General features: G+C 40.7%; 1 protein-coding gene across 1 annotated transcript in view; it reads right to left on the reverse strand.

The window, feature by feature from the left end:
• LOC135222582 (uncharacterized) overlaps window positions 1-14965 on the reverse strand; it is a 384420-nt gene that overhangs the window by 276492 nt on the left and 92963 nt on the right. The window contains exon 3 of the mRNA XM_064260656.1: window positions 1728-1887. Within this exon, the coding sequence (XP_064116726.1) occupies window positions 1728-1887 (160 nt within the window). The remainder of the gene's footprint in view (window positions 1-1727; window positions 1888-14965) is intronic.

Consider the following 14965-nt stretch of genomic DNA (forward strand, 5'->3'; position numbering starts at 1 on the left):
GGGAGATTTCTATTGGCATTTGGCTCGTGGTAGTGGTCTCACTCGCCTAGTGTTCATACCGACACCCTCTTGGAGGGTGAGCGAGTCAGTTATACTGACCTTTTTCTTTATTTTATTATTCTCTGGTATGTTGTTAGTACATTTACCCTAGAAATAATAGATTAAAGGATATTTCGCTGGCGACACGAGCCAATCGCCCAGAAATAGATTTTTCCTTACGTCAAAATCCCTTTTTTCCTTACGTCAAAATCCCTTTTTGGTGAAATTGGTGGGTTATCTTTCTGAGTTTGCTTTGGTGAAATTTGGTGGGGTCTCATAATTGACTCTTCCAAGTTGTTAACTGTTTTATGATATTTGTGTGATTTTAATTCTTCGTCTTTCTCTATGTCATCATTCGTTTCTATTTCCAGTAAAGAGGTAAACTGACTGTCCACAGTGGTAATGTCACTGATGTCTGAAATTTCCTTATGTATTAGATTTCTTTTCATTGTGTATTTTTTGTGCTGGTATTTTTTATTTCTGTTATCATTCATTTTAGTTCTGATATTGTCTGATTTTGAAGTATCGGCATACCTAAATTTCTTAGCTGGGTCATTCAATCCTCTCACTTTTAGCTCTAACTTTGCTTCCCTGATCAACATTCCAGTTCAATCTTATCCCAATTTATATTCAGTACTGTATATGTACCTTAGATAGAGCATGCCATTCTGGTCCACAATTTATACATTTAGGTTGGCCACAGTCCCAGCGTGTTTTATTCCTGAGAACTACAAAATGCATATCTGGGAAGATTTCTGCATATAATGGCTGTAAGACCATATTTTCAAGTTTTTGCATTACATTAGTTTCCTATTTAATCCTAATATTACAATTTTCAAGAGCAAGGTTTGGCCACTGAACATTATCTTTGCTATTTTTCATTGTTTTAACTTTTGTCTTTCCTACATGGGACCTCACAGTCTTCAACACTGTTGTACCTTTTCTTTAATGAACTTGATGGTATTAATTTGTCTGTAATTTCATCATTTAGATTTGGCAACACTACAGTGCCTTGTACACTGTTCATAGTTTCATGCCTTGTAACATTTAAATTGATTTTCTCTAGATTTTTAATATTCTGATCATTTTAACACTGGTTTCTGGTTATTGTTTCAAATAAACATTCCTTTTCTTTTAATTTGCTTTATGCTCATCTCTTGTGAAGGCATCGTTTCAGTAAGTAATGTTCTAATTTTAATAAAGATATGTCATGGTCAGCTTCCAAATCCAAAAACCGTGACAAGTTCAACTCTTCAAAGATAGAATAAAATTAAAATAGCAGTGATTTCAGTAATCCAATATATATACCATGCCAAGGGTCCATCAATGAAAGAAAGAAGAAGAAGGGTAAGGGTAAAATTTGTAGTAGGAAGAGGAGTAAAGGAGTTATAGGTCCCAATGTTCAGTTGAATCCACAACAAAGAGGGTAAGGATACTCTCCCTGCAGTGGATTGCTAAACCCCCCAAACACCCCCCCCCCCTCTTCCCCACCTTTTCAGGGTAAACTAATAGTGATAATTAGAAAATTATTGGAATGGAGCAAAACTGACTAAAAAAATTTTCCACCCTTCATCCAATATTTTAAGAGCATGTTAAATTTCCACAATAATTTAGTAATTATACAAAAAAATTTATTTATTTTTAAAAAAGTCTCGAGTTTCAAAACAGTATTTCCTCTTTCTACTCACCAAGGCCTTCTCCAACTCCCAAAACCACACGAAAAAAGATCAGGGCAGGTAGGTACCAAGCTACAAATGGTGTAATAATTGTTGATAAGGACCAAAGAAGCACAGCAAAGCACAGCACTCTTCGGCCGCCATACTTGTTTACAGCATTTGCACCAATTATCTGAAAGAATACAATTACCATGTCTATTCAATCATCAAAACTATTCAAATTTAGAAAGCAAAAAAGACCATATACTTTCAGTCAACACTTCCAGAAAATTTAAAATCAGGTTTTTGTAACAAAATACATTTTTTTCAACATACAATGCTAACCCACAAACTCTCTAAGACAGATATAGCTTACTTAATCCTCCTCACTGTTTCAGGCTGAATGGATGTGATGATAAAGAAAGTGGGATGGGATGGGAGGTATTACATGTATGATTAAGGGGTTTGTATCAAAAGCACAGTCAAGAAGATGATACCAAGCTTTTGTAAGCAGTTCTGATGAATCCAGTCAAGTTCTATGCTTGGGGGACAGTAAACGTCAGGAACCAAGTTTCAAATGGTATATTCACATTGAATTATAAGAGGCTGAACATCCTGAGAATAGCTGTAAAAAGTTGAACATCCTGAGAATAAAGAAAAAGTTTGTGCTTGGTGATATACTTAATTACATTAAAAATGGCTGATATGTTACAATTCTTCTTGAAGGCTACAGAAGTTGAGACAGTCCTCAACTCATACAGTCATTCCTACTGACTAGCTTTGTCTTAAAAACCACTCAAATGCTTGATCTGCTTTAGCCAGATGTGTAAGGTAGTATAATTATTTGAAATTATAATACTCATAATAACAATAATAATGACAACTGCAATGTCTATATATAGATTAAATCATTGCTGTTAACTATGATGTAGCGTAGAGAGGAGTTAGAAGGTAGATCAGTTGTGTGTTTTGAAAAAGAGCTCACCTTTTCAAATGTCCACAACACGTCTGCACTGGAAGGCAGCATGACTCTAGATGACTGTCACTTTGCCACTTTGGCTGGCATTAAGTTTATTTTATTCGAGGATTCTGAAATTGTTTGCATCTTGCTCTAATAACCTTTTGAAGAATGATCTGGTTGTAAAAATAGGTTGAAGATGTGTTTGTGCAGAGGTGTGTTTCACACCAAGTCACATGTGGTTGATTTTGATTATTTTACTTCCCAGTCTCACATGAGATATCTCTGAAAACCTCTGTATCTTGGTTAAATATACATAATAATTATGAGATATCACAATCTTTGAAAGTAAATTGTATTTTCCTACCTACACAACCTGAGGTCCTTTGCAAAAGGTATTACTTTCAGCATAGGCTGGAATTACGGCCATTAAATTCTTGACAGGTGGTTATGCAGTTAACTACCGTCTGGCAGGGCCCGTGAGAGGGGGGTGAAGCTGGTTTCTTTACACCAGGCCCGGTCTCAAAGGGGGCCAGTCACCCGACCGAGGGACAAAAAAATGGGAGAGCAAAATGGAGAGAGAGAGAGAGAGAGAGATAGAGAGAATACTAATATACAAAACACACCATAACCATATGTACGTATATATATAATAGAAGTTTCTACAGTTTATCAGTAAAATAATAGTTGTTGAAAAACTTTTTCTAAATAATCTTAAGCCTGGAGTGACACCACGTAATTACGTAAATGAATGCAGCTCAGCGTGTTGGAATATAAGTGATGTAAACTCTCCGTCTCGCTCAGTCACCATCATTCTGATTGGCAGGATGTACATCATCTTTCTCATTCCTTGGCAAATATTTCAGTAAGTTACAGAACTTACAGTAGTGGTTCCCAACCTGGGGGAAATTTCCCCCTGGGGGGAAATTTGAAGCTACCAAGGGGGAAATAATTACACTACCTACTAACTAAAAAAATATCAGATGTATTTTATCATGTCTGTCTCTGAGAGAGAGAGAGAGAGAGAGAGAGAGAGCACTTGCCAAAACTAGCCCTGATATTGATACACTGGTGCACAAGAAGAAGCCTCAACCTTCTCACTAATTCAGTATAGCAAAGACATCTCTAGTGACAAGCTAACTGAGGAAATTCTGTACCTTTAGAATATACATAAAGCCAATTAGATGACAACTCTCTCTCTCCCACTTCTGCTTCTTAATAAGATCAACAAAAAAATTAAAAGTTACAAGATTTGTTTTCCAAATATATGCATAGCCTTGAGAATTTCTTGACGTTGCCAGTCACAGTTGCCTCTGCAGAAAGATCCTTTAGCAATCAAAGTTGATTAAGAATCACTTAAGAAGCACAATGGGACAAGAGATTATCATCACTAAGTCTTTTAAGCATTGAAAGTGATTTGGCATGAAAGATTGATTTTGATGATTTAATTGAGTGTTTTGCTGCTAGAAAAGCAGAAAGGAGTATTTCTTTAATAATTTACATGTATAGTACTTGTATGAAACAGTCCACATTTATGATTTATTTAATATAGGGAAATTTGAATTTCAAATTCATCAAAACTTATTATGCATGATAATTATACACAACATGCAACAGGCCAACAGTGACTTACTGCACAATGCCCACTTTAATGAGTTTCATGAGCAAGTTTTGTTGATCTCAAATTATGCGTAATGTAATAACAAAATAAGTTGTTAACTGCAAGTCATAAATAAAGCTCTCCACGGCAAGATGAACAGAATTTACATCCTACCAGTGAACATTTATGGCTTTAAATTGGCTCTTAAAATTTGTCAAATTCTAAAATCCTGATCAGCTGGATGGCTCACTTCGCTCGCCAAATGGTAGGGGCCCACCCAATGACACTCACAGTACCAGGGCCCAGTGATGGCTCTCCCTGGCACTGCCATCTGGTAGGCGGGTAGGACCGCCTGCCCGGATGCAAACACTCCACTTTGCCTTTCACCCCCAGTTTCAGATTGAGGGGTGGCATGAGGTGGGCATAAATATAAAGGACCTGAGGTTTGTACGGTTAGGAGAAAAATACAATTTACTTTCAAAAATTGTGATTTCTTCCAACATGATATACAAACCATAGGTCCTTTACATAAGGAAGATTCACTGATTGGTGGGAGGAATGTGAGTGAGCCTCTAGAACTGACTGGAGTTCTGCACACCTGGGCTATTCCTCCTGGTCGTAAGAGCCAGGAGGAGTGCCCTGCCTCTGACAACTTGATCGAGTATAGGAGCAACATGATAAAAAATCAGACTTCTGGGCCTTTTCGAAATGAGTGAGGAATTGTAACTCATCTGAAAAAGGGCTGGGAAGAATTTATTTTAGAGTCGGAGGCATCAATGCAAAGTTCTGGGAAGGGTTTGCATTACGTTATTGCCAGTCTCCTTCCTTCCTTTGCTAGAGGAAGGAGCGGGATTGCTTCTATGATTCGGATAAGAAAAAGAGAAAGGAAGCTCGATGTGTAAGCTTACTGCATCAATTGCCCCGACCAGCCAGAGTAAGTTCGAGTCCTATCCTCAACCTGAAGGAAGAGGAGTAGAAGGACGAGGCAGGGAAGGTGGAGAGGGCAAGTCACTTTTGCATCCTTTATTACCTCTAGAACTGCACACCATAGGCAAGATGCAACTTGTCCTCTTGAAGGAACCGGGTAAGCAAACACAACCTGCCAGCATCCACCACCAGTCCAAGGAAAAGAGGTTCCAAGGACCTGTGGGCAGACCTGAAGGAAGAAAGATATAAATATGGTCACAATGAGGCCTCATCTATCTTCCGGTCTGACATATTCTTTGGAGTGATGAAATGTCCAATCCACAAGACTATCCAACAGCAGAAAAGTCTCTCACGATCTCGTAAGACTCTGAGAAAAACGTGTCATTGGACACTTCTGCATTGACAGTCTGCTGTGGATAAGGGCATCGACACTCAATGAAGGGTGTCGATCCTTCATGGGGTACAGCACACCAATAGGACAAAGTAATGACTGATCTGGATCCACCAATACAAAGTCCATAGCGCAGATCATGAAGGACTAGGACTCATCAACAGATGCCAACCGACTGCGCTGTCACGCATCCAAGACGTAAGTCACATGACACCCGCCCCTTTTGAAGGTTATGCTGGGTTAATAACCATACAAGTCATCTATCTTGTTCGCCCAACGATTTCAAGAGACAAGATGATATTCCCGCGAGGTATATGCACATCAGACAATACTCAATTGCCCTCTAGAACCAAGGTCCCTGTGATGGCAAGACAGAAGTTTCTCATCAGTAGTTGACAATCTCAACCAAGGAGAAACAATACTACAATACTAGTACTAGATTACTAGTGAATGACTAAGGTGGATGTGGACCTACGTCTTCACAGTTGAATCGAGAGAAGTAAACTCTCAAGATTCTGATCTTAGAAAAGTCCCGTCAATGACACCAACCAGTGAATACAGCTTTAATCCCTGTTGTTTTACATAGGACTTAAAAAGTTAATCCGCTATTTCATTGCTGCTTGGTGAGAAAGTCGGATTTTGCAATAAAAGTGGAGTCTTTCAGTAATGAAAACACAGAGATTGTACTGCCTGAAGAACCGCTTCTTGTGGGTTGGATCAGGACCTAAGTCTGTGATTGCTGAACAAAGAGCTTCGAATTGGTAGTTAATTTTTGACAGAGGAGAAACAATACCAAACTGAAAAGAATCCTGGAGAATGAGCAGTACTGAGACAGAGCGTTAGATGACGAAGATGAAAGACGATGACCTCGTGAAAGCTCACTGCAACACGGAAGGGAAGGTGCTATGTCATGGAAAGGAATCACACCAATCAAGAGCAGAGAGTTCATTCATTAGAGCCGAGCACTCAGATCGGCAGAGCTGTCTGATCAAGCTGTGCCGAGCCGAGTGAGCTGTGCAGATACACTACATAATTATGAGTGGTAATCGTCAACGAAGAACTATTATTCTTCCCAATTAACTGTTTCTCCTTTGAAGCTGAAGCTCCGAGAAGAAGGATAAGAGGGATTCTGTAAAGACTCGTCTCACCATCTAAGCATTTATAATAGTGAGCACTTGGCGAGCATTAGAATTCATAAGAATTCCCACACTCGGCGAGAAAAACCTGACTCTTGTATGACAATAATCAGGCAAGCCTTGTCTCACCCTGATACTTGGCAATATGATGAAGCCGAGCACTCTGGTGAGCGCCAATGAAACCAAGGGTCCAGGCGCTTGGTGAGACTCCCGATTATTGTAATACTCATTTGGAATGCCACTTGCCCGAGTGTTTGGAAATCTCAGAAAACCAAATCACTCTGCAAACGCTAGAAATTCCAAGGAATTTAATGGCTTAAGAGAAACTCATGATTTTCGTAATAACAACAATTACCGGGAAAGTCTGTCTTGACTGAGTTTTTGGAAATTACAGAAAACCATAAACTGAGAATGCCAGAAGTTACAAGGAATTCGAGCATTCAGCAAGATACCCAGGTATCATAGCAAACAATTATCAGGAATTCTCGTCTTGCCCAAGTGTTTGCAGATCGTAGAAGACCAAAACACTTGGAGAGTGCTAGAAATTCCAAAGAATTTTAAGCGCTCGGCAAGACCCCCCCGAATTTCGTCAAACGATCTTCGGGCATAAAACCAGTCCTAATGTGAGCATTTAAGACTGGAATGAGAGTACAATTCAACAGAATATACACTCGAGGCTCCCAAAACGCAAGAACCCATTGGCGATGGCAATTTGAATTCTGTCCAAAGGGCAAATAAGCCAGGGAGACATATCTCCAATTTTGACATAAGATCCTTCCTCAACAACGTGAACATATGTCCTGTAGGATCCTAAGGTCCCTCCAGGAACATAGTGCTCCAACACTGAATCCTACGGAGAGAACTCTGCAGGATCACCCTCCCAATATTCCACCCTCGCCCTCCCGGCGTAGCCATAGGAAAGTAGAGGGAATAGGTGAGGAGACTGGATGATCTTGCTAGCCTTCCTAGCGGAACTAGCAGAAGTGAGTCACAGGCAGCCATCAACCTAAGGTGATGGCCGCGACGTGAGTCTAGGAAAGCGTTATTGTCTGGAGAAAATGCTTTCCTGAGGAGGGTTACAAAACTCTCGCACAGCAGGCAAAATGTTCACCGCCACCAAGACCAGTCGGTCACGCAAACGTGACCATCATCTAGGTGGGGCTGAGCATGTACCTGACTGGAGAAATCTGATACCGTCTTCCAACGCATCAAAGTCCTCGTCGAGGCCGAAACCTCTCAAAGAGGACCGAATGGGAGAGGCCCTACCGGTCTCTGCATGCACGGTCCTGTGGGAACCATCATGTCAACCATGGGAACCGAGCAATTACTGCGACAGCAATCACCAGCAAGGCGTGAGTCACCGGGAAAAATGATTAACAGCTAGTCAGCAAGAGCTCACAAACATACGTCTTTATCAGAAGATGGCCGAAAGCAAAGTGGAGTGTTTACATCCGGGCAGGCGGTCCTACCCGCCTACCAGATGGTAGTTATTGTATAACCACCTTGTTCAAGATTTGTAACAGCCGTAATTCCAACCTACGCTGAAAGTAATTCCTTATGTAAAGGACCAAGGGTTTGTATATCATGTAGGAACAAAGTTTTGATGAAATTCCAAGTTACTATAGAACTGGTGGTAGCAAGAATACCACCCCTCGATGAAGAATGAAAGAATGAATAATTAATAATTATCTGGTGCCATGACTACCAGGATCATTGATGACAAATTAAACCATTTGTACAAACAACTTGGGGAAAACACACACACACATCATAAAAAACTCAAAATTCCACATCAGTTATTGTACTACAGCTAACATAAAGTCGCTACATACCAACTAAAAGCACCATAGTTAAAAAACTACGTATACATACACACATACATATACACAAAAGCAAAATAACTAAATTTCTTAAAAAACACCAACTTCTTTTAAAAACTCAATAACACACTCATAATCATACTTTGCTTCTTCACCCAATATCTTTGCCATACTGTAATTACCATCTCCATCTCTTTTGTCTTTAAAGTACTGCTCTCTCAGTTCCCGATGACTAGGACATTAACTAGCAAATGCTTAAAAGTCATCGGGACAAAGCAGTCGTCACAGTAAGGTTGATATTCATGCTCATGAGATACCTATGAGTCAATTTTGAATGTCCTGTACGGAGGCGGCATATTGTTACTTCTCATTTCCTAGGCATATATTCATTTTCCCAGGGGTGTGTATGTGTGGCAAATTCTTTCATTTTATTTGGTACTACATCGTTCCATTGTTCTTCCCATAATCTTGCAATGAACTTTGATATACGAGGAAAAAGTCTCTATATATGGTACAGCAATTGGTCTTGGTATCAGACTGGTTGCTGCTGATTTAGCTAGTTGGGCTGCTTTTTCATTTCCATATATATTTACATCCGCTGGGACCCAGCAAAAAGATAAAGTAATCCCTCTACGCTGATGTAGAAATACCCACTGAGAGATTTTCAATGTGATTGGATGATCAGTATTGAAAATTTCTAGTGCTTGTAATGCACTTTTGGAATCACAAAAGAGGGTGATATTAGTAGAATTCTGGAGGGTTGCAATATGTTCTAATGTTGTTAAAATTCCATACAGTTCCGCCGTGAAGTTCGATGCTATGATGGGTAGTGCTCCTCTGCGGCTAAAATCATCACTAAAAACTCCATATCCGACCCCATCAGTTTTGGAGCCATCAGAAAAAACAAATGTAGTGCTCTGCAGTATTTTCTAAAAATAATGCTCTGATTTCTATATCAGATTTCTCTCTTTTAATACCTTTAAAATACTATTTACAAAATTTAATAACAGGTAATTTCCATGCTGGGGTGATTGGTAAATTAACTGGACATACAGGATTTCTTAACATATTCATTGTTTCCAAGACCTTTTTTACTCTAAAACTAAAAGGCTTAGGAAACCTCGGAAGATTTTCATAGAAGTTGTTGAAAGAATTTCTATTTGCTACTTCAAAGGCTTTAGAGTTGGGACTCTCTGAACCCTAAACCAATATCTGATAATTGATGACTGGCAATACAACTCAAGTGGGATTTCTCCTGCATCAATTAATAAACTTAAGATGCGAGAAGATCGGAAGGCACCCGTTGCCAAGCACATACCAGCATGATGCACTGAATCTAGGATAGCAAGATGATTAGATGATGCAGAAGAATATATCTCACATCCATAAAGTAACTTTGAAGTAATAAGAGATTTGTGCAGTTTTATGATTGTCTGCCTGTCTGCACCGCGTTAGTATTAGATAATACTTTCAAAATACAGCTTCAAGGCATTTGGTTTTAATATGTTTCAGATGGGGAAGCCAATTGAGTTTTCTGTCGAAAATAAGGCCTAAGAAGCATACCTCTTCGACACTGTGGTCATGCAGATAAATGTCTGGGTCCGGGTGTACTCCTCAAATGCGGCAAAAATGCCTAACAGTATTCTTACTGGCTGATATTTTAAATCTCTGCTGTTCTGCCCAGTTTACTATCTTATTTATTGTCAACTGTAATTTTCTTTCTACAACAGACATTCGTGATGCAGCAACGGATATTGAAAGATCGTCTACGAATAGGGTGCTCAATACATCCTTGGGTATGACAGATGCGACACCATTTATTGCTAATGCAAAACGCATGACACTAAGCACACTCCCTTGTGGGACACCCTCTTCTTGACATCTATCTGATAATAAGCTGCCCACTTTAACTTGAAAATATCTACATTTCAAGAATGCTTTAATGAATAGAGGCATTTTTCCTCGTAGACCACAGGTATGAATTGTCTTAAGAATGCCATGCCTCCAAGCAGTATCATAAGCTTTCTCTATAAAAAAAAATAGTTATATGGTGCTACTTGGAGGCAAATGCTTCACATATGGAGTTTTCCAGCTGCAGTAGGACATCTACTGCTGAGTGCATTTTTATAAATCCACATTGTGAGGGTGAGAAAATATTATTACACTCCAAATACCAGACAAATCTTGTATTCGCCATTTTTTCCATTAGCTTCCATAAACAGCAGGTTAGTGATATTGGTCGATCACTAGCCACTGAAAAAGGGTCTTTACCTGGTTTAACAAAAGGTAAGACAAAAGCCAATTCCCATATAGCTGGGTAGCTATTTTCATGCCAAAATCTATTAATTATACTTATTATAAAGAGTTTTGTATTTTTTAAACATGCCAAAACATTTCATAGGGAATTTCATCCAGACCAGGGGCAGTGCTAGTGCTGCTGGCTAGGGCAGCATCAAATTACCTTTCTGTAAAGAGTATATTATATGGCTCAACCCTATCTGTGGAAAAGTTGAATGGCAGTTGTTCTTCTATATTGATATCCAGGGGAACTATCAGATTTTTTTTAAACTTGAGTAAAAAGATCGGCGAGTTTATCACTTACATCTTTTGCGTTGGCGATGAGGTTGTTATTAACTTTAAGTACCAGGGGAGGATTGGGAGTAAATTTCCTGGCAAACTTTTTTATTTTCTTCCAAAAATGATATTGTTATTGTACAATAAAGTTTCATACATACTTACCTGGCAGATATATACTTAGCTATAGACTCCGTCGTCCCCGACAGAAATTCAAATTTCGCGGCACACACTACAGGTAGGTCAGGTGATCCCGTCGCCTGCCGCTGGGTGGCAGGAATAGGAACTATTACCGTTTTAAGCCAGATTTTTCTCTTCCCCACCTCTCCTGGGTGAGGAGGTTGGGTGGGCCATACAATCGTATATATCTGCCAGGTAAGTATGTATGAAACTTTATTGTACAATAACAATATCATTTTCATACATTCAACTTCCCTGTCAGATATATACTTAGCTGATTGGCACCTTTGGCGGAGGGCAAGAGACAGCTAATTACTGACCTAATAGGTAAACAACATATGTTGTAGGTAATACAAGTTATTACAATACCCTAGTTTCCTACCTGTTTAGGCGGAAGATTTCATAGCTTGTGCTGAGAAGTCTGCTTCGCCTCAAAAGCTTCAGCGAGGGTGGTGCCCTATGGCTGAGAACTCTAGAAAAGGACTGTCAATGGGGTCTTATCCACTTACTCAACAGAACCTAATGGCAATTGTCACTGGAGTCTTATTCACTTACATGACAATATACCTATGCCTCTTGGCATATAAAGGAGTAAAATACTGATCCCGATCACCCGATCCTAACCATGGATTAGTAAATATGATTGAAAGGCGTTATCCCCAAACACCTTTCAAACAACCTAAAAACTCAACACCAATAATTTTAAAATCACAATATATAAAATATAAGGACAAAAATTAATATTAAGGATCAGTCTTCTCTCCTTTCCCAGCACTGTATCCGCTGATACATAAGGCCCTAGAGAGAGCTTTCTCATATGTCACTCTCACATCTTTCAAGTAATGTGAGGCGAACACTGAGTTACATCTCCAATACGTAGGCCGCTAAGTTGTTCTTCATTGACATGTTCTTGTTGATGACAATGATGTAGCGACCTGCACGTACTTCGTGCTGCTTTTACCCTTAAGGTCTTATATGCCTCACTATCACAGCTCATGTGGGCTTCAGTTATAATGTTCCTAACAAAAAATGCTAAGGCATTTTTTTACATAGCTCTTTTAGGATCTTTAACCGCACACCATAAACTTTGATTGCAACCCTGCAACTGCTTCTTCTTCTGCAGGTAAAACTTCAAAGTTCTCACAAGGCATAAAGTTCTTTCCATTTCATTCCCAACTAATTGAGAAAGGCCTTTTACTTCGAAAGTCCTAGGCCAAGGAATCTCGAGGGGTTTTTCAGTTTTTAGCTAGAAATAAAGGTTTAAAGGACAATACAGCCGAATCCTTCTTAAAACCCACTCTCGAGTCAAGCGCTTGCCACTCACTCACTCTTTTTGCAGTGCCGAGAGCTATTAAGAAAATACATTTTCTAGTCAAGTCCCGGAAAGTAGCTTTATCGGGAGGTTCGAATCTCTCCGACATAAGATATTTGAGAACCACATCCAGATTCCAACTAGGGGTGAGAGAAGTTCTTAATTTTGTAGTTTCAAATGATCTAATTAAATCATGCAGATCTTTGTCATTCTCTATGTTCAGGCCCCTATTCCTGAACACAGCTGATAACATGCTCCTATAACCTTTAATGGTTGACACTGCCAGATGAGATTCTTCTCGTAAGAACAAAAGAAAATCAGCAATTTCGGTCGCAGAGGTATCGGAGGAGGACAGCTTCTTACACCATCTACGGAAAACTTCCCACTTCGATTGGTACATCCGCATAGTTGAGGACCTTCTTGCTCCAGCAATTGCTTTTGCCGCTTTGCGAGAAAAGCCTCTCGCTCTGACCAATCTTTCGACAGTCAAAAGGCAGTCAGAGCGAGAGCGTGGATATTCTTGTGATACCTCTCGAAGTGGGGTTGTTTGAGCAGATCTGTCCTTTCGGGAAGAGATCTGGGGAAGTCCACTATCCATTCCTGTACCTCTGTGAACCATTCTCTTGCAGGCCAATAAGGAGCGATCAATGTCATCCTCATTCCCTCCGAGGACACGAACTTTCTCATTACTTCCCCCAGCATCTTGAATGGGGGAAACACATAAGCGTCTATGCCCTTCCAATCCATGAGCATGGCATCTATGGATAGGGCTCTGGGATCGTCCCCCAACGAACAAAAGTTCTCCATCCTTCTGGATAGGAATGTTGCAAACAGGTCCACTTGAGGCTTCCCCCAAAGAGACCATAGTTGCTGGCAGACTTGTGAATGAAGGGTCCACTCTGTTGGAAGGACCTGGTTTTTCCTGCTCAATCTGTCTGCTCTTATGTTCTTTCCTCCTTGAACGAACCTCGTCAGGAGTCGAATCCCTCTTTCTTCTGTCCATATCAACAGATCCCTTGCTAGTTGGTAAAGGGAGAAAGAGTGTGTCCCCCCTTGTTTTTTTATATAAGCCAGAGCCGTGGTGTTGTCCGAGTTGACTTGGACCACCACGCCTCTGACTTCGTTCTCGAAAAACTGCAGTGCCAAGTGCACTGCTAAGAGTTCCTTTGCATTTATGTGCCAGGCCTTCTGTTCTTCTGTCCAACTGCCTGACACTTCCTTTCGTCCCTAGTTGTTGCTCCCCACCGTGTCTGAAGCGTCTGAGAACAACACTAGGTGAGGGTTCTGAAGGGACAAGGGGAACACTTCGCTGTTTCTTCTCAGTTGGTTCTAACCAACCATTGTAAGTGGTTTTTGATACTCTCTCCTATGGGAAAGGTATCCAATAGATCTCCCTTTCTTCTGTTCCAACTCCTTCTTAGATGGAACTGCAAGGGTCTCATATTCAGCCTCCCTAGAGAGATGAACTGCTCCAGCGAGGAAAGAGTGCCCAGAAGACTGAGCCATTCCCTCGCTGAGCTTCGTTCCTTCCTTCTTAGGAAGACCGAAATTTTTTCCAACCCTTTCAAGATTCTTTCTTGGATGGATACGCTCGAAAACCCTGAGAATCCATCCGAATCCCCAGATAGACGATTAGTCTGACTAGGGGATTGTGTGAGACTTCTCGAGGTTTACGAGCAATCCGAGAGATCTGGTCAATTGAAGAGCTATCTCCAAGTCCTCCAAGCACTTTTTGTTTTGTCTGCACTCTTATAAGCCAATCGTCTAAGTAAACGAGATAATCCTCACCCCCTTCAGATGTAGCCATCTTGCTACGTTCCTCATCAACACTAAACACCTGAGGAGCCGTCGAGAGGCCGAAACACAAAGCCCTGAACTGATAAATCCTTCCCTGCACCATGAATCGAAGATATTTCTTCGATGAATGATGCAGGGGGACGTGAAAGTACGCATCTTGCAGGTCGAGGGAGACCATCCAATCTCCTGGACGGAGAGCAGAGAGAACCGAGTTGGATGTCTCCATGGAGAACTTTGTCTTCTCCACGAAGCGATTCAATGCACTCACGTCCAGGACCGGCCTCCCCCCCCCCACCCCCCGTCTTTCGCAACAAAAATAGGGCGATTGGTAAAAAACCTCGGGAGTGCGGATCCTGTACTACCTCGATGGCCTCCTTCTCCAACATTTGCTGCACCAACCCAAGAAGGATCTCTCTCTTTACAGGGTCTTTGTATCTCGCTGACAGCTCCCTCGGTGTCGTCGTCAATGGAGGTCTGTTCTTGAGGATGAGGTATCCTTTCCTTAGAACTTGCAGGGACCAAGAATCTGCTTTCATTGAAGCCCATGCTTCCGAGAATCCCAGAAGTCTGGCCCCT

The sequence above is a fragment of the Macrobrachium nipponense genome, chromosome 8 (assembly GCF_015104395.2).
Source record: "Macrobrachium nipponense isolate FS-2020 chromosome 8, ASM1510439v2, whole genome shotgun sequence".
In the NCBI taxonomy this organism is placed as follows: Eukaryota; Metazoa; Arthropoda; class Malacostraca; order Decapoda; family Palaemonidae; genus Macrobrachium; species Macrobrachium nipponense.